Source organism: Myotis yumanensis, unplaced genomic scaffold (assembly GCF_028538775.1).
Source record: "Myotis yumanensis isolate MYYU_CA2020_CCGP unplaced genomic scaffold, mMyoYum1.0.hap1 SCAF_15, whole genome shotgun sequence".
Lineage (NCBI taxonomy): Eukaryota > Metazoa > Chordata > Mammalia > Chiroptera > Vespertilionidae > Myotis > Myotis yumanensis.
The window spans coordinates 5,585,910-5,613,433 of NW_027223766.1; the positions used below are offsets into that span (position 1 = coordinate 5,585,910).

A 27,524-nucleotide genomic window follows, 5' to 3' on the forward strand; every position below is an offset into this window, starting at 1 on the left:
TAATTTTGCAACATATTTTTATTTAAAAATAATTACGACCAGCCCTGGCCGGTTCGGTTCAGTGGATAGTGTCGGCTTGCATACCGAAGGGTCCCAGGTTCGATTCCAGTCAAGGGCACGTACAGCGGTAGCGGGCTCCTCCCTGGCCTGGGACCTGGTCGGGGCTTGGGCAGGAGGCAACCAATCAATGTGTTTCTCTCACATCAATATTTCTCTCTGTCTTTCCCTCTCTCTTCCACTCTCCCTAAAAATCAATGGAAAAATATCCTTGGGTGAGGATTAAAAATCTATATAATAAAAGCCTAAGCAACCATTATGGTGGAATGACCAGAACGACCAGTTGCTATGATGCACACTGACCACCAGGGGGCAGACAACGCAGAAGCTGCCACTGGTGGTCAGTGCACTCCCACAGGGGGAGCCCCGCTCAGCCAGAAGCCAGGCTCACAGCTGGTGAGCTCAGCGGCAGTGGTGGGAGCTTCTCCAGCCTCCGCAGCAGCGCTAAGGAGCAGTGACCTGAGCAGTAAGGAGCAGCAAGCAGATGGGCGGTAAGGAGCAAGGGCTCCCAGACTGCGAGAGGGATGTCTGATTGCTGGCCTAAGCCAGCAGGCAGACATCCCCCGGGGGGTGGGGGGGGGTCCCTGACTGCGAGAGGGTGCAGGCCAGGCTGAGGGACTCCCCCCACCCAGTGCACAAATTTCATGCACTAGGCCTCTAGTAATAATAACAAAGGCCAAAATGTCATTCAAGATACACTTTAAAATGCCTATATTTTTAATGTATTTACAGGAAAAGGCTGCAGTGTGAATTAATGTGCAGAGCACAGGGCAGGCGAGCGTGAATATTTGCACGCTCCGCGGCACCGCTGCGGGGATCAGCAGCTGATGGGTGCCTGAGTCACAGCGGGAGAGTCAGCGGGCAGTGGGAGCTATTCGCGCTTTTAGACGTTCGGGACTGCATCCGTGGCCCCTCCCCAGCTTCATTGGCGGAATAAATGTCAATTAATGATCCTTTAAGATTTCCAACGGCCAAACTCCAGTGAAACTCTGCCTGGTAGACTCGCCAGGTCGTCGCCACGTGCAGCCTCTCTGGGGCGCCTTTGCACCTTCCGTGGCACCACAGCCCATGACGTAGGCGCACAGAACAGAAGTCACTTCCCCAGCTCCGCCAGCCGCCTCGCTCCTCCGGAGCTTTTAAACGGTTCTGTGTTTGATATGAGAACAGACTTCCGTTTCCTGTCCACAGATACAGAGCGAGCACTGGCGTGTCCCAGGCCTGGGGTTCAGTGGGGAGCAGGCAGAGGCCCCCCTCGTGCAAGGTCTTCCTCGGTGCCCTGGGCAGCCCCCTCTGACCCCACTCCCTTCTTTTACTTTTACGCGTGCGGCTGACAGACAGTCATGATCCATAAATATAAAACAGGGCCTCTGCTCACTTCTGAACTTGGCAAAAATACTTTTTATGTCTTATGTACAGCTCGTTGATTTAGGCGTCAGAACAGCTCCCTCCCAGTTAGGAGGCCCACGCTGCCAGGTGCTGGAGGTCCTCGTCCTCTCCGCCTGCCCGCCGGGAAGGTGCTGGGACAGAAAGCGGATGCAAGTTAGTAATCGGTGACATGCACACGTTGGCATAGAAAACAGGTGTGAATTATGTATAAAAGGAGTATACTTAGGGAATAAAGGTAAGCGCTGACGGGGGTAGGGGTCAGGCTCCTATTTTAGGTCGTGGAGGTGGGGACACACCTGCTCGGGGCCTCGCAGCCGGGCCCAAGGAGCCGGGCGTTCGGTCTGGCTGAGCTGGGAGGGAGGAGGAAGGCACATTCGGAAGCCGGATATTTGTCATCTTCTTATTTAATTCTTCCTGCTCCAGTTCTTCCAGTTCCGCCATCAGCTCATCCTGAGCACAGGGGGAAGAAAGAATTATGGAGTTTGCGTTTCAAGCAGTGGGTTTCCTCAAACACAATAACAAGAACATCTGCTACCCAATTGATATGTGAGAACCCAGTGAAACGGAATATTTATTTGAAGACTAAGTCTCTTTTGCAACACTGAGCAATGATTAAAAAATGAATATTTTGGCTTGTGCAAATTTGTCGTAGCTAATCTTACAATACTTCAGCAAACTGCCATGCAAGTAATTTGTGCAGCGGAATATAAAGCCTCCACCGTTCCCAGGGAGCTTACCCCTTGCCTGCCCGTTTCCTTTCTACTGTGAAAAATTAAGAATTTGTGAAACCTTTCATTTGGGTTAATGTTATTACAAATAAGCAACAGGTATAGCAAAAGCAGAACGTGCAGAAGGTAAAAAGAATCAAGGGTATTATGATTCTTTTGTTAAATTACTAAAGCCGATAGGTGTTTGGGTTAAGAAAACATCATCCCAAGGTAGGTGCCCTGTATTTCTTTCTCTTAGCAATAGTCTCAGAGCGGCCAGTTCGATCCTAAGCCACTCTCTGTCCCAAGAACCTTCGATTCGCAAGACCGTTGGGAGACTGTGAGTGTAAGTCACCTACGTCAGCTAGGAGGTGACGTGTGGTTGCCAGGTCACCTGGCTCCCGGGCCCTCAGGCAGACCCGGCCCCTGAGAGGCCGAGAGGCTAAATTAATCTGTCCCCGTTAGAATTCTGAGCTTGTCCCCACTAGAAATGACCTAAGATACTCTCATATCCAACCAAAGAAAGTCTTCATTTCCTCTTTCGTTCATCATTGGACAAACTGATTGCGAGCTACTCCTGGCTGGATATTGAACTCATAGCTGGGGATGCGAAGTTCAACCAAGAGTTCCGACCTTGAAGGAGCTTATTATTAAATGTGGGAGAAAGGCACATAAACAAATAATTATCCTGCGTTGAAGTGCGAGGGATAATATGAGGGGCCACCGAGGAGCTACTTAAGGCAACCGCAACACTTGGTAAAGACGGTGTGTATCAGACAGGAAGCAAGCTGACCGCTGTGGAATGTCCTCGTGGAGAGGAAACGAAGCAGGAAAGTGTGTGTGGGGGCGGGGCGGGGGGGGGGGGGTGGTCAGTGGAGCTGGTGGTTTGTGGCTCTCCACAGGCTGTGTGAATAGAGTGCCTTCGGAATGAACGCTCATGTCCCATTTCTGCTCACAAAGCAATCAGGAACAAATACAGGAAATGCGGTCACAGCAGAACACATTATTCCACCAGGAGTCCGTGCCTAGAATCGCCTACCGCGCTCGGCAGGTAGCAACGGCACCACCAAGATATTGACATTTTCCTTAGCAAATGGGATGACAGAATCACCTCCCTCATTCCCAGACGGCAGGTGCCGCCACGTGTCCCTTCATGGATGAAAGGTGTAGTAACAAATGTAAGAGCCCCAGCGTCATGAGCCCCAGCCTGAGGAGGCCTGTTCGTCTCCCCGGGCGGGCACACTCTCTCTAAGAGCCACACAGCCGAGGCGAGGCTCCGCGGGCCGCCGTGGTCCCTGCGGCAGCCTCTCCGCCCTGCTGTTCTGGTGGTGCTGGCTTCCTGCCATCCTTAAACAGGCAAAACCACCCTCGGTGCCGGGTCACACCAGCTCAGGCTGTGGGAAGGATCTGGCCTGAAAGCCAAGTTTCCCTAACATTTCTCTCGGTCCCGTGGAACCACACCTCTTACCACGTGCTTCGTTTTTAAACCAGGGAGATGTAGGAAGTCAGGGTCTTTGCTGTGCTACTCTGAGAAGGGGAGACGGTTCCAGATCTGAGCTGGTGTGCGCGCTGGAACAGAACCAGGGGCGTTCCCAGCACAGCCCCTTCCTCCTGGGAGTCAGTCTCACTTCGCTGATGGAACGTGTGCTCTTAATGCCCGTTCACGTTCATGCGTTTCACAGCCCGAGGAACGAAGGGAGGCAAACTCACCTCCCATGTCCCAGCCACACTGCGTGCTGTCTGCCTCGCAGAGTGGCGTCTGCTCTGTTCCGCCCAGATGTGCAAGCGCCATTCCTCCCCTAATGGGCGATTGAAGCACCGCCACTGAGTCTCTAACTTCACACAATCACAGGCTGTTCTCCCTTAACAGCTAGAAACTTAATGGGGGGGCCGCCTGCCAAACTCTATCAATCTTTCCTTTAAATCAGAGCTGCCAACCCTTCATTTCCCTCTTCAGTAGGTTTCTATCAAGTACCACTTATTCTTCGATGAGACTGAAGGAAGTATTTAAGGCGCCCGTCTGCTGTGGACGGTGGGAGCTGCCCTGCCCAGCAGCCATGCGCTCCATCCCCCACGCGCTGCCCACCTCATCGAAGTCCTCGCCGAATCCAGTGCGCTGAGAAAATGCCTCGGAGATTTCCTGGGCGACATCCTGCTGCTCTGTGATTTCTTGCATCAAATCATCTATTTTGTTCAAATCCCTGGGAAAGTATATTTTGTGGAAATATTTCAGAATCTCACTTTAAAATTATGCATTTAGTTAGATATACTCCCATATGTAAAAAAAAATGAGTCAAGTTAATATAAACTCCTAGTTATCCCTATAGGATAATAAAAATGATTTTATGTATCAACTTTAAAAATAATTCGCATTTCAAAAAAAATAACCCTGTATAAGCACAGATATTTTAAATATTAAATGAACAGCCATCACCTTTGGGAGTCACGAATGAGCAAATTATCTTATAATTTACAATATCTGTAGACCCATGTTGAAATTTTGTCTGGAAGGGCATATGTAAACTTTAAATATATGCTGCTCTGTATCAACTCTGCAGGAAATGGTGCGGGGACCCCAGGCCCACATGACTGAGACCCCGCAGCTCTCAGCAGCCCCACCTCCTAGCAGCCCTCAGGCCGAGCTCTGAGACAAGAGGGCCGTTTGCCAGGCGCCTGGCAGCTCTGCCATCCTGACCCCGGAGGGCAGCACAGGCCTGACTGCCCTGGGGAGTCACAGGGAGGGCAGCGCAGGCTGGGAAGCCCTCAGCAGAACCCCCCCTGCAGCCCAGGGTGCAGCGCCACGGCCCCCCCTGAGCCCCTGGCCCCCAACCACCGACCTGAGCGGCCAGGGTCCCGGTGCCAGGCTCCGACTGCGCCTCTAGGACCCTGTCTCCGAGTCGCCCCTCCAGCTCTGAAGCGAGGCCGAACTGACTGGATACCAGGAACGTGGACTCCTCACTGGAATTTTGATTCCCAGGGGGATAAACCTTTTGACAGTTTCTCAGACTCTCCGCGTGGAAAATGCTGAGTATTCTGACATATTTCCACGTAGTAAGTAAAAAGAACACTTACCGTTCTGCTACCGCCCTTCATTCCCAATTCTTTTTGTAACAAATATGTAAGGACTTTATGTCTTAAAGGGAGTGTGGGAGGTGCGGTGCAGGTTCGAGCACAGAGGGTGAGGCTGCCGAGCACCCTGCGTGCGGTGCACGTTGGCACCGGTTAGCAGCAGCTGCAGGTTCAGACCGGCAGCGAGTGGGATGGCCTTGTTGAAGCCGTCAAATCGATGGCCCCGTGGGCACGGCTGCATCGCCCGGTGCTCCCTGCTCTCACCTGTGGTGGCTCAGACCTCACGGTCACGTCTCCTCTCAGAAAAGGGTCAGGTCCCTGGCACTGACTTCCCAGTGTGACGTCCAGCAAACTGTCGCTGGCCCCACCACCACACTGAACGTTGATTACTGATGGCTTACTTTGTACCAGGGACTAAGTGCATGACATCTGGTATCTTATTGACTCTCACAATAACCATAAGCAGTAGTATTGTCCCCAATTTACAGGCGAGGAAGCGTAATACAGGGGAGGCAAAGGCCCGGGACAGTCAGCAGGGGAACTGGGACCCTCACTCCGAAAGTCTGAGCCCCAAACCCAGGCCCACAGCTATGACTCTCATATGTCGGTTAGTGTCAGTCACCGGGTGAACCTGCTCAGAACAGAAGGCCCGGCCTGCCCGCTTCCAGGAGCCTGGGCACCTGCGTTCTCGTCAGCCGCTTTCCGGGAGATCTGGAATGCCACCAGGTGACAACCACTGTCCTGTATCGAACAGCTCAAGATGCTGACGTGTAAGCCTCTGTGATTTATCTGATGAAGAGTTACAGGCGGAGTGTCAGACAATAGTGAGGCGACTGGGAAATGCAATGGACAGAATGAAGGTCCTTCGTGTTGTCATGGAGTTTTGTTCTGTTTTGTTTTCTACCACTGGAACTTCTAGTCTTTCTCTGAAGGACCATTCCATTCTGACGTGTCAAAGAGCCTCAACAGGACAGGCCATTCCTGCCGAATTCAGCATCTGGCTCTCCCGACACTGGGGGCGAGTAGGATGCGGAGGGAGGGGCACTCACATGTTCTCATGGGCCGCTCTCATGGCCTTGGCCGCCAGGCCCATGCTCCTCAGCACCTCGGTGTTGGTGTGCGCGTTCTCCAGGGCCTCTCGCTGGAACTCGACGGTGGACAGGGTGCCGTCGATCTGCGAGAGCTGCTTCTCCAACCTCTTCTTTCTCTTTAGTGCCTGCAACGCAGCTAAACAAGGAAGAAGCCACGTTTATAATGAGAGAACCCAGTCACTTACTCCAGAGACATTCGCTCAGCACCAACGGGGGACTGGGCATTGTTGGCACCTACGGACAAGAGACAACCAGAAGGAGTGGAGAGACTCAGGGGTGCAAGTGCCCCTCCTTTGCCTGCACCAAGCACCACCCCTCAAACATTTTCAGTGTTATTCTGTTCTTCCCAAGACAGGCAAATGTCAGAGGGTGAAAAGTCCATTTTCACATTCCATAAAATAGGCCACAGACACTGATTAAAAAAACAAAGAATGGGCATAAAAATATGAATAGAAATCATGCAATCTTATATAATAAAAGGCTGATATGCAAATTGTCCCCTCAACCAGGAGTTCAACCGGGAGTTCAACCAGGGGGTAGGACTGGCTAGCCAACCGCCTGCAGCTCCTCCCCCTGGCCGGCCCAGCCTGATTGGCCTGGATCAGGGTGAGCCAGCCGGACACCACCCATGCACGAATTTGTGCACCAGGCCTCTAGTAAAGAAATAAAATTTTAGAGGAAGAAAGAACTTTAACGGCTGTTTATTCTAGCTTTGCTTCCTTGTTTCAAAGACAAGTTCATGGAGACCTGAAGAAGTTACATGGCTTGCTTAAAGGTAAACAAGTGAGTGGCTGTCCCATACCCAGGATGATGAGCTGCCTGTCTTGGTCTGAAATGGTTATGAGATGACCAGTAAGGTTACAAGGAACTATGAGCCCCATGAAATCCTAGAGTCCCACTCAAGGATTAGCTGGCATATTGGTGAGAGAAAAGAGTGTTACCTTCAGACAAAAAATATCTACATACCCTGCCATTAGCATTTTAACAAATAATCTTATCAGCTCCATTCAGAAATCACAAAGCTAAGAGTTCTTTTGACTCTGCAACTTGGAAGGCACCCAAAAACAGGCCCTAAAATGTGAGTTGTGATAAGACATTTGGAAAGAGTGCAGGGAAAGAGTGGCCAAGGAATGTTACTATGAAGACAATTAAATGGAATTGGCAAAAGAACTCAAATAGGTTAATGGTTTCAGAGTGAAACATGTAAGTTATTGCAACAGATTTCTGAGAGAAGGCTCTTTTCTAACTCAGTTTTGGTCAATTTTTTCTTGTAATTACAATATGTTTGGTTTATCTATTCCAATGCTTTTTGTTTGGTGCACATGGTCATTATACTTGTTGGGTTTTATTGGTGATCAATATGAAATATTGCTCTGACCGGGTAGAGCATTGTCCCAATATGCCAAGGTTGTAGTTTGTCCCAGGTCAAAGCACATACAAGAATTAACCCATGAATGCATAAATTAGTGGAACAACAAATCTCTTTCTCTATCTCTCTACCTATCTCTCTCTCAAATCAATAAATAATTTAAAAATGTAAAGAAATATCACTCTCTGCCCTGACTGGTTTGGCTCAGTGGACTCAAGGGTCCCGGGTTCTATTCTAGTCAAGGGCATGTACCTTGGTTGCAGGCACATCCCCAGTGGGGGGTATGCAGGAGGCAGCTGATCAATGTTTCTCTCCCATCGATGTTTCTAACTCTCCCTCTCCTTTCCTCTCTGTAAAAAAATCAATAAAATGTATTTTTTTAAAAAGAAATATCACTCTCTGTCCCATTCTTTTTGCCTCAAAGTATATTTTGTTTTATATTTAAATTAAACTTTTAGCTTTCTTTTTGTTACAATTTGCCTCTAATAATTTTATGGGGACTTCTATTTAAAAAATGTTTTATATTTGGCTTTTTCTGTATACTTATTACAAGACTAGAGGCCCTGTGCACAAAATTCGTGCACTGGGGGGGCGGTCCCCTCAGCCCACCCTGCCCCCTCTCACAGACTGTGGAGCCCTCAGGGGATGTCCTACAGGCCACTCTATGAACTCAAGGCCACTCTATGAACTCAAGGAGACTTAGCAGCTACCCAGTACATAGAAACAAACACAGGGAAGCAGCCAAAATACAGAGACAAAGAAACAAGTCACAAATGAAAGAAATGGATGAAAGCAAAATACTGGATATAGAGTTCAAAACCACGGTTATAAGGTTACTCAAGAATCTTCTAGAAACCTCCAAGAAATTTAGTGAGACCCTCAAGTATATGAAAAAGGACCAATCAGAAATTAAGCATACACTGACTGAAATAAAGAATAATATACAGAGTTCCAACAGCAGACTAGAGGATCCCAAGAATCAAGTCAAAGATTTGAAATACAAAGAAGCAAAAAACACCCAACAGAAAAAGCAAAAAGAAAAAAGAATCCAAAAATACGAAGATAGTGTAAGGAGCCTCTGGGACAACTACAAGCGTACCAACATCCGAATTATGGGGGTGCCAGAAGAAGAGAGAGAGCAAGATATTGAAAACCTATTTGAAGAAATAATAACAGAAAACTTCCCCTACCTGGTGAAAGAAATAGACTTACAAGTCCAGGAAGCACAGAGAACCCCAAACAAGAGGAATCCAAAGAGGACCACACCAAGACACATCATAATTAAAATGCCAAGGGCAAAAGACGAAGAGAGAATCTTAAAAGCAGCAAGAGAAAAACAGTTAGTTACATACAAGGGAGTACCCATACGACTGTCAGCTGATTTCTCAACAGAAACTATGCAGGCCAGAAGGGAGTGGCAAGAAATATACAAAGTGATAAATAGCAAGAACCTATAACCAAGATTACTTTATCCAGCAAAGCTATCATTTAGAATTGAAGGTCAGATAAAGAGCTTCACAGACAAGAAAAAGCTAAAGGAGTTCATCACCACCAAACCAGTATTATATGAAATGCTGAATGGTACTCTCTAAGAAGAGGAAGAAGAAGAAAAAAGTAAAGAGAAAAAATTATGAACAACAAAGTGACAACAAATACATATCTATCAACAAGTGAACCTAAAAATCAAATGAATAAAAAACCTGATGAACAGAACAGACTGGTGAATGTAATAGAATCAGGGGCATGGAAAGGGAGTAGACTGACAATTCTCAGGGGGAAGGGGTTGTGGGGGCTACGGGAAAAGATTGGACAAAGAGCTTAACCTATGGACGAGGTCGGGTGGCGGGGAGGCCTGGAGTGGGGTGGGAACTGAGTGGAGGGGAGCTATGGCGGGGGGGGGAGGGGGAGGAGGAACATCTGTAATAATCTGAACAATAAAGATTTTTTTAAAAAAGATATTGCTATAACATATGTCTGCTATTTTGCTGCCTGTGGAGTCTTGTAGGATTTCTGTGGTTTCCCATCTTACATTTAAGTCCTTTAGCCATTTTGAGTTTATTTTTGTGTATGGTGTAAGTTGGTGATGTAGTTTCATTTTTTTGCATGTATCTGACCAAATTTCCCAGCACCATTTATTGAAGGGACTGTCTTGACTCCATTGCATGCTCTTGCCTCCTTTGTCAAATATTAGTTGAGCATAATGGCTTAGGTCAATTTCTGGGTTCTCTGTTCTGTTCCATTGGTCTATATGTCTGTTCTTGTGCCAGTACCAGGCAGTTTTGAGAACCGTGGCTTGGTAATATAGGTTGATATCTGGTATTGTGATCCCTCCAACTTTGTTCTTCTTTCTCAGGATTGCTGTGGCTATTCGGGGTCTTCTTTTATTCCCAATGAATTTTTGGAGAGTTTGTTCTAGATCTTTGAAATATGCCGTTGGTATTTTAATGGGGAGTGCATTGAATCTGTAGATTGCTTTGGGTAGTATGAACATTTTAATGATGTGCCTTCCCCCCACCCCTTTTCTTAAGTAAACATTCATTGCATATTTTTATTCTGAAGAGTCAAATCTTCCTTCATCTTACGGAAACTATATTCTCTAATTTTTTGTTACTTCTTTCCCTTCCATTATTTCTACTTTCTTCTGAAATCCCTATTTATTTTCATATTATTACCCACACCATGACTCTACCCTAACCATTCTTTCTGTTTCCTTCTTTTGAAATCCCTGTACAATGGATGCTAGATTCCTTGGGTCTCATCCTCACTCTATTAACATATCTCTCTTTTTGTTCTGTGTTCTGGGAGAACTCCATAACTTTATATTCCAGATCACTAACTAGTACTCAGCTCTATTTATTCTTCTTTTACCCTATTTATTTTTAATTATATTTTAAATTTCTAAGAACTTTTTCTTCTAGCTGTTCATTTATTTGGCAGCCATTCTTGTCTTATAACACAATATCACGTGCCCACCTGCGTGCGCCCCGCCCACCCGCCCACTGCTCAGCCACATCCGCCCACGCACCACGCTCGCAGCTGTGCCCTCCTCACCGTGCCCCGCCTGCCCACTGGCCGCCAGCCTTGCTGCGATCGGAACCTGTGGGCTGCGGGAGAGGGCCCAAGAGGTGCTCCATGCACCTCAATGTGACCGGTTGTTTGGTCGTTTTGGTCGTGACGCCTCTTGGCCTTTTATTATTATGATGGCCTCTGGAACCTCCCTGAAGATACTAATATACATTTTGTTTTTAACATTTTTAAAAATTTCTTGCATATCGCTCTTCTCTGGGATTCAGCTGTTTGCTTTGCTTACCTTGATGTTTCTTTTTATGCAATGAACTTTGCTAGAAATTCTTCTGCTCTTGTGTGATAGGTTGATATGTATAAGTGAAAGACTAGGATAGTGTTTGTAGATGTGCCTCTTCTATATACAGAAGTGTGTTCCCCTATGGCCTCTCTCTTGAAAGGGAAGGCTGCCCACAGCTCTGTGGGAGAAACGGGTGGGGCGTGCTGGAGGCAGCTGCCTTCAGGGGGCAGGGAGCAGGCAGACAGGCTGGGGGCTCCCACAATTGCCAGAGAAAGGCCTTCATCTGGGTGGTGGACACTTTTCTGAGCGGTGGCTTTGCTTCCGCACCCTCCCTGCCCTGCGGGCTGCGGTGGCTCTGTCTGCCTCCCTCCCAGATGCCACACCACCATTTAAGTTCTCGCTGAACAGTACTTACCCTTTATTTATAGAACAGTTTCTATTTGTTTAACCTTTCCTCCAGGAAAGAACAAAAACAAGTCTTTTAAAAGTCATCTGGCATGAAGACCTTCCACAATCTCACTCTGCAGAGAGGCTCCTCACATTAGTGATCGGAGCTGTGGATTTTCTCCCCACACAGGGGAATGGCCACTCGCCCCCGCGCAAACGCCCCATCTGGGCCCGCAGCTACTGCTGCATGTATCCCGCTGTATTATAACAATTTGTAAAATCTACTCCCCACCACCTCCCCACACTGACGATAAGCCCTGGGAGGCAAGATTCTATTCCCCCAATTCCCCAATCCCTAGCACATGGCCAACAAAATACAAAACAAAAACCAGCTTCGACTGAGTTTTTGCTGTGTGCCAAGCCGATGTGCTTTATGTACATAATGTGATTTATGTCATAAACACTCACAATCTCCAAGAGAAGACATTATTATAGAAAATGAAGTGAGTGAATGTTAAGTGAATAAGTCTGGTAATTTTGTGCACACAGTATGATGACAACGTGCCTAATGGAAAAAGTGTGGGCTCGGAGCCAGAGTGTGGGTCCTCCTTCTATGACTTGTTAGCTGTGTGCTTGTGGCTACGTCATTCCCTTCTTGGAGCTTCAGTTTGCTCTTCTGGAAATGGGGAGGTAATCCCCATCAGGCAAGGTGACGTTCAGAATTAGTGATAATTTGTGCAAAACAGTTTATACAGTGCCTGTGCATGGTAGGGTCTTCGCAACCAGATATTATTATTATTAATAATAGCAATTCATATAACACTCCTTCATTAATGAGATTGTGTATCTTATTTCTGAGACTACTGAGCAACAGGTTACCCAGGGTTTTTCACCATAGCTCTCCCTACCAGGCACATACACTACGAGACAGCTCCACGCTTCAGTAGGTACAGGACACAGTGGTCTTGGGCAGAGTCCCAAGCAACTAAAGTCCAAGTGCGCATCTCCACCCACCACACCCAAAGGCGAAGGTTCAAAGTGTGTCCCCTCCCAGGCTCATCACGCTGGCTCAGTATGTACACTCAGTTGGAACCTATTGATTGATTCATTTTTTAAAAATAAAAATGTTAAAGTTCTCTACTAAAAAGTATGCCACGTTTCCTAATAAGAATTCATTTTAGATTACTTTCTGAAAATCAAGGAATGCAATTTGCTATACAGGATGAGGCTTTGGAGTCACCAGATCTACATTTCCATACCACCGCTACCAATTAATAACTGTGCGCACTGACCTTGGTGTGGGACCTTCACTGTGAGCACTGACCTTGGTGTGGGACCTTCACTGTGAGCAGTGACCTTGGCGTGGGACCTTCACTGTGCACACTGACCTTGGTGTGGGACCTTCACTGTGAGCATTGACCTTGGTGTGGGACCTTCACTGTGCACACTGACCTTGGTGTGGGACCTTCACTGTGAGCACTGACCTTGGCGTGGGACCTTCACTGTGCACACTGACCTTGGTGTGGGACCTTCACTGTGAGCAGTGACCTTGGTGTGGGACCTTCACTGTGAGCATTGACCTTGGTGTGGGACCTTCACTGTGAGCACTGACCTTGGTGTGGGACCTTCACTGTGAGCATTGACCTTGGTGTGGGACCTTCACTGTGCACACTGACCTTGGTGTGGACCTTCACTGTGCGCCCTGACCTTGGTGTGGGACCTTCACTGTGCGCCCTGACCTTGGTGTGGACCTTCACTGTGCACACTGACCTTGGTGTGGGACCTTCACTGTGAGCATTGACCTTGGTGTGGGACCTTCACTGTGCACACTGACCTTGGTGTGGGACCTTCACTGTGCACACTGACCTTGGTGTGGGACCTTCACTGTGCACACTGACCTTGGTGTGGGACCTTCACTGTGCACACTGACCTTGGTGTGGGACCTTCACTGTGCACACTGACCTTGGTGTGGGACCTTCACTGTGCGCACTGACCTTGGTGTGGGACCTTCACTGTGCGCACTGACCTTGGTGTGGGACCTTCACTGTGAGCACTGACCTTGGTGTGGGACCTTCACTGTGAGCACTGACCTTGGTGTGGGACCTTCACTGTGAGCACTGACCTTGGTGTGGGACCTTCACTGTGCACACTGACCTTGGTGTGGGACCTTCACTGTGCACACTGACCTTGGTGTGGGACCTTCACTGTGCACACTGACCTTGGTGTGGGACCTTCACTGTGAGCACTGACCTTGGTGTGGGACCTTCACTGTGCACACTGACCTTGGTGTGGGACCTTCACTGTGAGCACTGACCTTGGTGTGGGACCTTCACTGTGAGCACTGACCTTGGTGTGGGACCTTCACTGTGCACACTGACCTTGGTGTGGGACCTTCACTGTGCACACTGACCTTGGTGTGGGACCTTCACTGTGCACACTGACCTTGGTGTGGGACCTTCACTATGAGCATTGACCTTGGTGTGGACCTTCACTCTGCGCCCTGACCTTGGTGTGGGACCTTCACTGTGCACACTGACCTTGGTGTGGGACCTTCATTGTGAGCATTGACCTTGGTGTGGACCTTCACTGCGCGCCCTGACCTTGATATGGGACCTTCACTGTGAGCACTGACCTTAGTGTGGGACCTTCACTGTGCACAGTGACCTTGGCATGGGACCTTTACTGTGCACAGTGACCTTGGTGTGGGACCTTCACTCTTCTTAAGTGGCGTTCTCCCTTTTGAATAACAACGTCTAGAAGACCACAGCAGAACACTGTACTCTGGAATCAGGTGCCCACTTTCAAATCCAGGCTCCATCCAGCCATAGCTCTGTGGCCTCCCATGAGTCGCTTATTGGGAAATGGAGATACAACTCATTCGGCTGTTGGGGCTTAAATGAAATAACATGTAGAGTATCCAGTGCAGTGGCCGCACACGGTGAGTGACCACTGAATGCCAGGGGTTTCCACAGCACCCTCACCTCCTCCACGGGCTGTTAGAGCCCAGGGGGTGGGAGCCCCGTGTCTAATGCCCACCCCTGCAAGTGTTTGTTACAAATCATAACCAGACCTGGTTTGGGCGCAGTCTTAAACACCTATGTTAGTTAATATATGGTTTCTGCCCTTCAGAATGTTTGGGAGAAACTAGACCGCTCACCCAGAGCTGAGATCTCAATTTACACTGTGATTACCACACCACAAACTACAGAGCGGCCTCCAGGGAGTCCTCCACTCACAGGGCCGGGCAGACGGTGGCGGGAGGGGGGCAGAGAGAGGTTAGGGGAGAGGCCTTGTTTGTCTTCCCACCTGAGAGGGGGGTAGGAGGGGGGCGGGGAGGGCGTTTATGTGAAGTTGGTGACCGGAAGACACATGCCTGAGCTCCTGGAGGCAACACGCTCCTGTGGTCAAAGAAGCCGGAGATCCGGATTTGCATGCAAAATCCCCACATTCAAAAACTGATCTGCAATTTTCAAACAGAACTGTGTGTGAGCAAAACCGATGACTCCTGAGCGGCTGGATCTGGCCCCAGACACCTGATGCGTCTGGCGACATCTGCCAGGCACAGTAAGCCTCTCACAAACACTCAGACAAGAGGCTTCTGTTCCAAAGAGCGAGACCTGTCCGGGCGGGCGCCCGCCCGGAGCTGCTGCTCACGTGAAGATATGATGCCACCGCCCGGGGATGAACAGGCTCTGACGTTGTTTTTAATAAACGATTTGGGAACGTAACAACTGTACTTTTCCAAAGGCACGCAATAAACTCTGCAAACCCAGCATCGCTCTGGGTTAGGCAAAAAGGGACACATCTAGAGCCGAGTCACTTAGCCTGTGGAGAGGGTGCAATTTAATCCTCCAAGCTCCCGTGTGGCGTGAAGGCACCAGGTGAGGCTGGCTGGCGTTCTTCCTACAACAAAGGAGCTCACTGTATTCCTTTGTGGTGGAGAAGCAGCCAGGGGTGGGGCTGGTCTCCCCGCCTGCCAGTGCTGCCTTCAGCAATGGAGTCACAGAACAATGTCCTAAGTCCCTGCCCGGGGAGCTGGGAAGAGCCCTCACTCCAGCCCCCCTAGGATTGGGACTAAAACTTAAGAATTACCCCTTCACAAAACCCAACCAACCCCGTGCCACCCTGCTCCACAGTGCTGCCAGAGGAAGGCTTCAGTCACCGATGAAAACACAACACAAAGCAGAAAAGCGTAGCAGCTTCATCACTCACATGATGAGTAGGGCATCTTGGGTTTCAAGGTCAACCTGTTGACTCCCGCACTCAGGGTGTGTGCAGGCGTGCATCGCTGAGGCATTAGTTGGCAAAAAGCAAGCACCTTTTAGAAGCCCTCACACTCATGACTGCAGACTCCCTGTCTGTGAAAGAGGAGACTCTATGACCGCTCTCCCGTCCTGGGCAGGGACGAGTTTCAAGGAAGGACTAAAAGGCGAGGCTCGCAGGAGCAGCCTCGGTGCTTAAAATTCAAATGCCACACATCGTCTTTAGCTCTTAACTAGGAAGTCTCACAATCTGGTTGTTTTAGGTGAGAAACTTGAATGGAAGCTCTGGTCTTACATCCAAATCGCTTCGTCAATCAAACACTGCTTTCTGTCCGTGGCAGCTGGTATTGGCTCCGGAAAAGCACAACCTGGATACCCAACTGTTAGAAAACTCTATTATCATTTGGCCATGAGCATTTCACAAATGGAATAAAAACCGAAGTGTTTCAAAGTCATGGTTCGATGGAAACAGCTGGGGGGATGCTAGAAAACTCTATTATCATTTGGCCGGCACCACCCCGCTATGAATTCCCCTGGCCCTCGTCACTTTTATAAACCATTCCTTACCCTTTCCTTTAGGTCACGGGACAGGACACACTGAGGATCTAGCATATGCAGAGGCTACAGCCTCAGAGGAGCCCAGGAGGAAATGGGCCTTCAGTCCCAGTCCTCATTCAAGGAGCATTTGCTAAGCACCTACTGTGTTTCAGGAACCGGGCCCAGGGATCCTAACAGGCCTGTGTGCTTAGGTCACACCCTTCACCTCCAGGGCAGAGGAGAGGAGCAGGACAGGTGTGAGTGGATGCACAGAGGATGTGGAAGCTCGCTCTGCAGGGTGAGGGGAGGTGCCACAGGGAGCCATGGCAACACAGGCACCTGTCCACACCTCCCCCACTGAACCCCGCCAAGTTCCAGGCCTAGCACCATTGGGAATCAGAGACGCAATCCTCAGAACCGAGCTGGTCACAGCAATGTCATCGATATCAAATGCCAGAGAAAGGGAAGTGGGGAGCTAGAGGAAGACGCAGCAGTGGCGTATGACTAGGCAGCGGGGGTGCAGGTGCCTGGAGAACAGTGACAAGGGCCTGCAGAGTGTTGAGGGACATCCTGAGGAAAGGGCGTTTGGGAGAGGATTACTGATGTAAGCAAGCCAGGAACTGGGCTGAACTCTGTAAAAGGGAAAGAAAGACGCTCAAAGTCACTGATCATCAGGGAAATGCAAATTAAAACCACAATGAGGCCCTAACCGGTTTGGCTCAGTGGTAGAGCATCGGCCTGTGGACTGAAGGGTCCCAGGTTCGATTCCAGTCAAGGGCATGTACCTTGGTTGCGGGCACATTCCCAATAGGGGGTGTGCAGGAGGCAGCTGATAGATGTTTCTCTCTCACTGATGTTTCTAGCTCCCTTCCTCTCTGTAAAAAAATCAATAAAATATATTTAAAAAATAAATAACCACAATGAGATATCACCTCACACATGTCAGAATGGCTACCATCAACAAATCAACAAATGACAAGTGCTGGTGAGGATGTGGAGAAAAAGGAACACTCCTGCACTGCTGGTGGGAATGCAGACTGGTGCAGCCACTGTGGAGAACAGTATGGAGTTTCCTCAAAAAATTAAAAATGGAACTTCCGTTTAACCCAGCAATCCCACTTCTGGGAATATGTCTCAAGAAATCAGAAACACCAATCAGAAAGGATTTATTCATCTCTATGTTCATAGCAGCATTATTCATAATAGCTAAGATTTGGAAACAGTCCAAGTGCCCATTAGTAGATGAGTGGGTAAAAAAGCTGTGGGACATTCACACCATGCAATACCATGTGGCTATAAAAAGAGGGATCTCTTACCCTTTGGGAAAGCATGGATGGGCCTGGAAAATACTATCCTCAGTGAAATAAGTCAATTCGAGAAAGATAAATATCACATAATCTCACTTATTTGTGGAATCCAATGAATAAAATGAATTGACCAACAAAATAAGACCCAAAGCATGAAGGCATGGAGCAGACTGACACACCTCGAGGTGGGGTTGGGGGACCAGGAGAGATAAATCAAAGGCCTATATACTTATATGCACAGCCCATGGACACGGGCACTGGGGTGGTGAAGACCTGGGGGGTGGGAAGGGGCTGGGAGGAGGGGGTAAAGGGGAGAAGATGGGAGCTATCTGTAATACTATCAACAATAATATATATATATATATATATATATATATATATATATATACATGAGAAAGAAAGGAAGAAGACGGAAAGATAAATGATATGCAACAAATTTCATGAAATGACAATATCAATTGTTGTGGCAAAAATGTTATTTATTGCATTGCATAAGATATTATAAACTCCTTTGGATATAATGTAGACAATATTAAGGTTTTTTCAGCAAACACATATAAATTTAATAAGAAATTTCCTCCCCTCAAAGTATAATAATAATAGATGAAATTAATGAACTAAAATCGCAGTCAATAAAAATGTTTAAAAAATCTTTAACAGGATTTGATCTTGTAAATTCAACCAGTCGTAAAATGACTTGGATTTCTGTTCTAGAATGGAAAACCATTTTTATATGGAGATATGTTAAAATAAATACTTCAATTATGTTATCTTTGTTAGAAAATTATGAATCAATAACTAATAAATTATTTTACAAAAAAGAAAGGGTGATTATTAATATTATAAAGCATAAGAGATGAGAAGAAGAGTGATCAGCGTCCCCTCCCATCCCCAGAAAGACAGCGAATGGACAGAGGAAGCTAAGGTCATTTTCCAACAGAGACAACGCTCCTGTCCTGCTTGGAGGCGAGGCGGGTACTCAGGGCCAGGGCCTCGCACACAGGCAGTCACACAGGGGGGTCTCAGCAGGGAGGTCATGGCCTCAAAGTCCGATCAGCCCTCAGTTGTCCCTGGAGGAAGAAATACTTACCTAGAGGATATCTGAAATACCCGCTGAAATTCTTATTTCTTGTAACCAATTGTTTCCTAGGTCAATTGCCAAACAAGTAGAATTAACCTGTTATTGGCAGGACATACCAATCTATTAATTAAAATCTACTTGATATTCTTTGTAAAAACCCAATTAATGTTGGACACCAGGCAGAATAGATAGCTACTTGAATGAGTCTTTTACTTGCTACCAGCAGTGTTTGTGAGCTCACAAATTGGTAATTCTGGTCCTGCTATTGCCTGGAATATAGGAAACAGCATGAATATGAGCCCAGCAGTATTAAACAGAAAAATTCAGAAATAGTTGATTATGCTTAATTCTGAAGGGTAGGCATGTGTATCTATGGATATAATTTTATATTGTGTGTGTATGTGTACATGTATGTATATGTGTATATATGTATGTTTGCATGAGTGTGTGTTCTAGAATATGGTTCTATTTTCTACTTGTAAACAACGTTTCTGCTCATATGATGCAGTGGCATTCCTACCGCTGTGCCCGTGGCTTGCAGGGACCCCTGAGAACCAACAAATGAAAGCCCTAGAGCCCTGCCTGCGGCTCGCTGTCTGTAATTGTGTGATTATCCCTCTGAGATCCTCTTATCAAAATCTCAAGAAATGCATATAAGCTCCTGTCCTCACGATGACTACTGCCATCTGAAATTCTTTAAGAGGTTCACCACGAAACTGGTGATGAGCTATAATATTCTTTAATTTCTCAAATAAAAGTAGGAGAATACCCAATAAATCGAGAGCTTACAGAAATAGAATTTTTCAAACTGCTCACAAAATCATAGGCTTTTATATGTGATCTTTAAATACATTGATTTAACATAATCATAACTTTTTCTTGCTGCAGTTTTTTAGAAATTTTGAGTTAGAATACTCAGGCTCCAAAGCTACATTTGCTTTCACTTTAGATGCATAAAATATATGGAAAGAATTGGTCGTGTAAATAGCGCTGTGCATCGAAACAGGCCTGTTGAACAATGTTACTGCCGAGCAAATAAGACACACCCGGTATGACCAGGTGGCATATAACCCTATGTAGAAGAATAAAGAGATTCTAGAAATTCATGTTAAAATAGAAAAGAAAATGTCCTAAGAGCCTGTCAAATATTTGGATGCATAATTTTATTCCTCTAAAGTTATAAGTAAGCCAAATATAAAACTGTAAACTTTATTTCATTTAAATTAAATGATTGGCATTAAATTTTAATTTTTAAATAAAGAATTTAACTTCTACTGCAAGGATTCCTGACTTTTAACTGAGAATAATCAACTTTTTATTTTCTGTAATGTAAAAATCACCATTCTTATTGTTGCTTTTTTGGGTTTGTTTCGTTTTGAGGGTCTGTAGATTGTTGGGCTGAGGAAAGTTGATGGAGGTGGCCCAGGGTGGACGGGCAATGAGGCTTCTAGCTACGCCTCGTCCCTCCTGGAAATACCCACGAGTTAGACAGCTGGGTAAGGGCTTTGCCGTGGGCTGGAGCAGCCACCGTCCAGGTTTAGGAGCTCTGACTGCTTTAAAACAGGACCATACAAACTCTGTTTCCATTAAAAAAAATTAGCATAAATTGAGGAAAATCATATTCCTTGCAAATATGGTGCTCTCTTATCCAGTTTTGTGGAATTTACATGAAGCAGAATAAACGAATGCTCCAGTATTTATAATGCTACTCCAAGTTCACGAAGGAAAAAGGCAGACTCGAAGTAAGATCCATCACACAGAAGCGGCACCCATTACCCTCCTAGAAGCAGCTAGAACAGTCAGCAAACTGTCCAACCCGAGCCACGGAGACTAGCAATGCTCTAGCCTGCCGTGTCTGAGGAAACAGCCAAGAAGACGGCGGTAACTGGAAGCCAAGATGAGTCCACAAAGATGGAAAATACCCAACTAACCTCACCGACGTCCTCACTGTGGGTTCCTGGGTGCCCACACTGTCCTGCGAACCTGCTCACATCAAAACCGTCAGGAAGGCTTTGAGCCTCCCTCAGATGTCTCACAACAGAATTTTAAAAACCTCTCCAGGCGACCTGATGGCTCTAACACACGATCAGCTCATGAAACACTTGTGTGACTGCAGCCGGTTTTAGGAATAGTTCACAAGGTGTATTGAAGACGGTGGGGAAATTGAGAGGACCTGGGCTGCAGATGCAGGTCAGCTGTGTTCACAGCTGGGCGATAGCTGGCCCCTCTCAGTGCGACCTGTGGGCCCGGCGCACCTGGGAGAAGCCTCCTGCGCACACGGAGCTGGGCCTGCACGGGGCCCAGGCCAGGAGGCTCTCGCCTCGGTTCTTCTTCTTCAACATGTATAACAGACTCTGACAGTCACACACACACACACACACACACACACACACACACAAGGCTGCCCATCAAATCTGTGTCTGATTCAACTAAAAGAAACAGCTCATGTCATACAATTAAAAGATGTAAATCTTTATTTCAAGGCAACCAAAAATAAGAGATCTCATAGAAATATATGTAAAATCCCGAGTGCCAGCTTAACAAATTGATTTCCTAAGGGGAAGAGGGTCGATCTGGCTGGCATTTTTAACTCTTTCCAAATCCAATGGGGAAAGCCAGTGAGGGCCTCTGAATAAGCAGCTGCAAAGGAGGCTATTTACCACAACAGAGGTGTGAGTGACAGGTGAGTCCCAGGAGCTTTAAGGAAGTGATAGGCTCCCCAGGCTGGGTCCTCCCACTGAGGGGTGGGAGCCAGGAGCTCCCCAGGTTGGGGAGGGGACAGGGGGAGGGCACTGAGGGGATCCCATTTCCATGGATCTGTCTTTTCCAGAAGAGAGAACGCCCAGACATTGGTTGTGTCATTGTGACAGAATAAACCTCACTCTTTTCCCGGGCCCCAGAGTAGAGTGTGGCACAAAAAACACAGAACACTTTATGATGATGCTCAGTTGTCATTGCACCTGGACAACAGGCCAGTGAGAGGGCTGGGACCACAGTCCCATGTGAGCCTCCGTTTTCCCGGGAGGATGGGTCAGAAACTCCAGGGTAGGTCCTTCGCTGATAAACGGCGGCGGCGGGGGGGGGGGGGGGGGGGGGGGGGGGGGGGGGCGCGAAGGTAGAGCTTCCTGGTCCAGGCATCCCCGTGAGGGCGGAAGTGGGGGCACAGGGATGCGGAGGGCAGTGCGCATCAGAACGGAATTACTCGTTCTGGTTCTGGGCCCTGCACTCAACCTTCCACCAAGTCAGAATCTAGGGGCTCCTGGTGGCTGCACATTTCTGCACATTTCACCTGACATCCTCAGGACTTCTGACCTGGTGACCTGAGGCGCACATTCTGGAAACTCTTAGAAAGGAGGTCGCCAGGTAAGTGATCCCTCTCCCAGGGGCACTGCGTGCTCCAGGACCTGCACCGGGGCTGGCTGGTCACCTGAGCCGCTCTGCCCTCACAACATTGGCACTGAACTTGCCCACACGGGCCTGGTTCTCCTCACACAAAGTCCTCCGGTCTCCAGGGTCCATTGCAGAATTCAGCTCCGCGAAGGTAATAAAAAGCAAATTCAAAAGCCCAAAGAGGTTCCAACACAGCCTGAAAGGGAGTTCAGCCTCCCAACAGAATGCTCCGGCACCCACAGAATGCCCCAGCGTCCACAAGATGCCCAGGCACAAGCGGGCCTCTTACTCAAATAGAAGATAAAGAGGGGAGAGGCCTCGCACCTGGCTTTCACTGCAGTCGCAGGTAATGTAAGGGTTTGGGCCAAACGTGCTTCCTCGCTGCCCAAACCTTTCTTCTCTGTCAGCCCCACAGCCCTGAGGCCCAGCATACCCAGCCGGGCACACCCTTTTCACATGATGACATGTTTGCCTTTGTTGCTCAGCTCGACACAAGGTAAGCAGCAGGCCCGGGCCTGAGGTGAGGGAGAGGGGCACTGGGGTGGGAATTAAGGGGTGTTCACCCTCAGGTCGCAGGGTGAGACCCTGCAGGGTGCCCCAGACCCAGCCTGGTGAGGACGGTTCAGCCCAGGAAGAGGTACCGAGGAAGCCACAAAGGTGGCTGCGAACCCGAGACTCAGAGGAGGGACTGCTGTCCTCACGTTGTAAACAGTCCTCGCGTCGCACAGGTGGGGTAGGTGAGTCCCTGTTACTCCAGAGACACAGTTTGGGCCATAAGTGGAACTTAATCTCAGCTTTACAGAAACAGCTACTGTTGTAACACTGGCTGGTATTTCCAGAGCACTGGATAAAGGCTTCACACAATAATGTCATCTATCCTCACCGCGCCGGTATCAGCCTCCGCATCGCCCTTATGCAGATGAGGAAACTGAGAGCGAGGCTCTGAGCGTGGTCTACAGTTACCCGGTTTCTCACCGGCAGGCCAGGCTGGGACTGAAACCCAGGCTGTCTGCTGTGACACCCTGGCTCTTCACTCCAGCGGTTCTCAACCTGTGGGTCGCGACCCCTTTGGGCGTCAAACGACCCTTTCACAGGGGTCGCCTAAGACCATTGGAAAACACATATATTACATATTGTTTTTGTGATTAAGCACTATGCTTTAATTATGTTCAATGTGTAACAATGAAATTGGGGGTCACCACAACATGAGGAACTGTATTAAAGGGTCGCGGCATTAGGAAGGTTGAGAACCACTGCTTCGCTCCAATACTAAGTCACTTCCTATCGAATGTGAAAAAACTGGACCAGGATATTCTATTTGAGAAAAATCCCTATGACTCTCTCTTCATGATATCATTTACATGTGCACACACACTCAGAGGGAGGTTAGAACAGTGACCCCTAGGCTGTCCCATTGATCCATATGGAGGAGGGGTCAGCAGAGGACACCAGCCAGTGAAGCATCCAATATTATCAGTGCCCATGGGAGCCATGCTTTGGAAAAGGTGAGGGCGCAACCTAAGATAAGAGAACTTGTCCTTCTGCCTCAGTACCATGATTGTGGAGTTAGGGTCCTAACCCTTACTTACCCAGGACACAAAGAGTCACCCGGTGCCCACACCACACCCTAGCCAATGAGATCAGAATCCATGGGGGTGGGGCCCAGGCTTCAAGGGACTTCAATGCACAGCCAGGACTGAAAACTGCTCTAGAGGACGGTGCTCAGCAGGAGGAGAAAACACTTCAGTGACATGTAGAAAGTGTGCTTTTCACGCGCAGGTCACCAGCTATAGCACAGGAGATCTACATGGCCACCTGAATTGAAGGATGTCTGACCTCTCAAGTTTCTAACCGAATTATAAGTCTTGCTCCAAGCATTCCTCTCTTAGATCAGCAGGGCCGGGAGCATCATGACTGTTGCCAAGCCAGTTTGGTGATGCAGACTGGGGGTCTTTCTGGTGGATTACAGTACCTGCCCAAGAAGTCTGCAGTGAGAATTCACTACCACACACAGCCTTGCTACACGTTACGGTGAAGGCATGTCTCAGACTAAGTTCTACAGGCACACGCATTAAACAAACATACGTTGGCCAAGCAGGCAAAAAGCAGTTTGTCAACCTGTTCCATGAGCTCAGTGAAGTCCCAACTCTATGGCTCTTTAGGTTCAATACACCGAGAATGCAAGGCTCACTGAAGACGCAGCCCCGTCCCCTGGCAGGGTGCTGTCCCCTGGCAGGGTGCTGTCCCCTGGCAGGTGCTGTGCCCTGCGGGAGGGCAGAGACCCACCTGAACCAGGATGCCACGCGGCACTGAGCTGAGGTGGAGCCTCAGGTACCACCCTAACGTTAGGTTAGTTATACACCCGGCACATTCTTATCGCCTGTTCTCCCGTGGGGAGCGAGGAAGGCTTTCTGACTATTTTCTCCAGTCCACATACTTAGTGTGCCCACAACTTCACCAGTGAGACCCCGCTTCTCACATGTTTTCCTATTCAATTCATCTGGTTTCTGTTCTATTTTTTTCCATTTCTCACTTTCTTATGCTAATGTCAGTTACTCATTTTACCAAGAAAACCATTTTTGACATTCAGAATGCTCTCAAGACTTCTATTGTTGTAGAGAAATAGATCACTGAAGAATTTGTACCGGCCAGGAGTGTGGTCCCTCCTCATACAATACTAGTTGGCTACTCAACTAGTGTTCTTGACAGCATGTTAGCTGGCCAACCACCTCTAGAAGTAAAAGCTTAACTGCACATGCGTGAGGTCACTCTGGTTGTCATGTAAATTATGGCCATTCTAGCACCGACACTGAGCGAGCAAAGTCCATTTAGTACCAAGTATATTGGATCTTACTAGGTGTGTGACAATATTCCCCGGTGGCTAATGGAAGTCCGTAACTATGTGTATGTGAAATGACCTGGGTTATTTGGTGATGAGGCTATGGACAGTGCTTCCAAAGCTGGGTCTGACTGAATTCTTTCCATAGTTCAGATTACAGATAACCTCATGCTAACCAGCTCTTCCTGTTCCCAAGGCCCCGGCAGGCTGGGCAGCAGCAAAGAAGTCCCCAAGAGACAGGACAGAGAGGAAACGGCCTGCTGATGCCAACTGCTAATTTGCACTTGGCCCTGGCATCCGTCTGAAACGCCTCTGACTGAAGGAAGCTGGTGTGCTTAGTGTTGTCTTTAATATTTTTGCTGTCTTTGTCACCTCTAGTCATATACCCTTTAGTGAATTGCCATTTAGAGAACATTTTCATGTTTATTTTACATTTTTGTCTTCTGAAAGCAAATCTATATTTTTACCACTTCTAAGAAGCAGATATTCTTTTTTTTCCGATTTTTAAAACCAGTATTTCCTGAGCAACTACTGTAAATAAACTTCTACAGATCCAAATGGATGACAAAAGAAAAACAAACAAAAAGAAAACCGCTGACTGACACTAAGGAAAAGACAGGTGCATGTCACACGGGAAGGAGGCCAGGGAACAGAAGGGAGTGAGTTTTCAGCAAGCCCCAGGGGCCTAGTCTCCCAGAGAAACCGCATTTAATAACCTCCCCAAATATTTTCAGGCATAAAATAAAAATAGAAACCAGCACTTCACTGGAAAACAGACTATAATATGGTGAAAAGTGAGACAGCAGAGAAAAATGAAACGTGACCTTCTTATTGTTGGTAATAATGGGCACAGATGTATCAGGAAGCATTTTTATGGGAGCAGCAGGGTTTCAAGGTCCACCCAGGAGACAGTGTTCCTGTCCTGGGTTTAACGATGGCAGCATCGCTTGGGGGAGGGAGTCCGTCTCCCAGGGTTCTCTATGGCTTACGGAGGCAAGTCCAGGGCTTGGTGGCGAGCAGAGTCCTGTGCGGCCACCTCTGTCCTGGGTCTGCCATTGCCCTCGAGTTACCAGAGCGAATCCCTTCATCTCCTCGCTGGGTTTCATATGTTCCACAGGTGCTGTTTAGATCTCTCCTCTGTACAGAGAGCTGTACCATGAAGAAACCAAGGAACTCTGGCCAAGAATAAAGGGTTCAAGGTGCAACAGAAACACTAGGTATTGTTACCGACTCAAAGTCCCTTGAGTGGCAAAAACCAGTGATAAGAAATTTAATAATTAATTCCCTGACTTTTGTTTTTGTGGTTGTTATCAGGTCTCAACTTCACGACAGTCTATTAAAGTCTTCAGCAGCGGAGGCACCCGGTACACCGGAACTTACTAGAATGTACTTCAGTGGAAGCTTAGGTGCAAGTTGAAGTGTGTGATTCCATAGGCAAGAGCACGGGAGAAAGCCTGATATTTAGTGCTGAGGTCAGCAGGGCTGGACTGGGGTGAGGCCAGCCAGGAGCAAATGTAAGGGGCCGCCAAAAATTGCAGTAGTCGAGATAAATAACATTTTCCTGCTATAGAGTTAAAACTAAAAATAAGTGAATAAAAAAATCCATGTTGAACAAAGCAGATATTTTTTTTTAAAAGAATCTTAAATAAAGAAGCACCGAGCACAAAACAAAAGAGCCAGCATGGGGGGGGGGGGGGGGGGGGAATCAATACTACCGATCCTGTTTTATTTAAATTTCTGATATTTTGTTCATCGTGAATTTTTTTGCATTCATTCTGAGTGTTTTAAATATTGCCTATAGTGCTGTTCATCTCCATCACCCTGCCCTCCAGGAGCGGCGGGCCCAGCGCCCTGCAGTCGCAGCCCGGGGCCAGCGCCTAGAAGGGCTGGGGGAGCGCAGCCGGCCGCCTCCGGGCGCCCCGAGCCCGAGCCCGAGCCCGAGCCCGAGCCCGAGCCTGAGCAGGTGCCGCGCGGGGCAGAGGGCGCGCCGGGCGCCGGCCAGCCTACCTGGCTTGTTGCGCGTGCCGTGCCTGCGCGCCAGGCTGAGCTCGCGGTGGATGCGGCTCTCCAGGTACTCCTGCTTCTTGCCCAGCATCTCCTCCGTCTCCCGCAGCCGCGCCAGGGCCTCCTGCGGGCTGGGCGCCGCGCGGCTCCGGGAAGAGCCCCGTTTAAACAACTTGCCCAACTTGCTCATGCTGCGCCGGGGCCGCGTCCTGGGTCTGCGCTCCGACCTCCCGGGCGGCGCTCGCTCTGGGATCAACAAGCCGTCGGGGCAGGTGACACACACCCCTGGGCATTTCCTGGCGCCGCCCCGCCCTCGGCGGCCAGGGGGCGGGGAGGGGAGGGGACGTCTCCCTGGGACATGGCCGCGAGCGCCGCGGGCCTGGGGTGTTGGGGACGGCTGGGAAGGAGGACAAAACTCCGGGGGACCGCCAGGGAGTTGTTTAGTGCTGAGGTGCATGGGGTGGAGGTCAGCACACCCATGTTCCAGGGTCTTGTGGGAGCCTGAGAGCGCGCGCGTGTATGTGTGTGTGCGCGTGTGTGTGTGCTGGGACACCCAGATAAACAAAACGCTTCCTCCACGCATGTGCTTGTGTGAGTGTGTGAGTGTGTGTGTGTGTGTCTGTGTCTGTGTGCACGGTGTCCCTGCACAGCCTCTGCCCTTGTGAATAAGAACATCAGGTATGCGGATCTCGGTGTGTGTCCCGTGGGTGTGAGTGTGGAGGCACAGGGACCTG

At 48.5% G+C, this 27,524-nt stretch overlaps 1 protein-coding gene across 1 annotated transcript; it reads right to left on the minus strand.

Annotated features, from left to right (window-relative positions):
• Positions 1–27,046, minus strand: CHMP4C (charged multivesicular body protein 4C). The gene is made up of 5 exons (XM_070392054.1): positions 26,794–27,046; positions 6,269–6,446; positions 4,237–4,351; positions 1,740–1,893; positions 1–1,574 (listed from the first exon to the last, which is right to left on the minus strand). Exons 1-5 carry the CDS (start codon positions 26,978–26,980, stop codon positions 1,510–1,512), a joined length of 699 nt encoding a protein of 232 aa, XP_070248155.1. The 5' UTR covers positions 26,981–27,046; the 3' UTR covers positions 1–1,509.
• Positions 27,047–27,524: the final 478 nt, after the last annotated feature.

Coding starts and splice junctions, on each gene's coding strand:
- CHMP4C (XM_070392054.1), bottom strand. CDS start 26,980: ATGAGCAAGTTGGGCAAGTTGTTTAAACGGGGCTCTTCCCGGAGCCGC. Junction 6,447..26,793: donor CGGCACGCGCAACAAGCCAG/GTAGGCTGGCCG, acceptor TTCCTTGTTTAG/CTGCGTTGCAGGCACTAAAG. Junction 4,352..6,268: donor AGAGCGGCCCATGAGAACAT/GTGAGTGCCCCT, acceptor ATACTTTCCCAG/GGATTTGAACAAAATAGATG.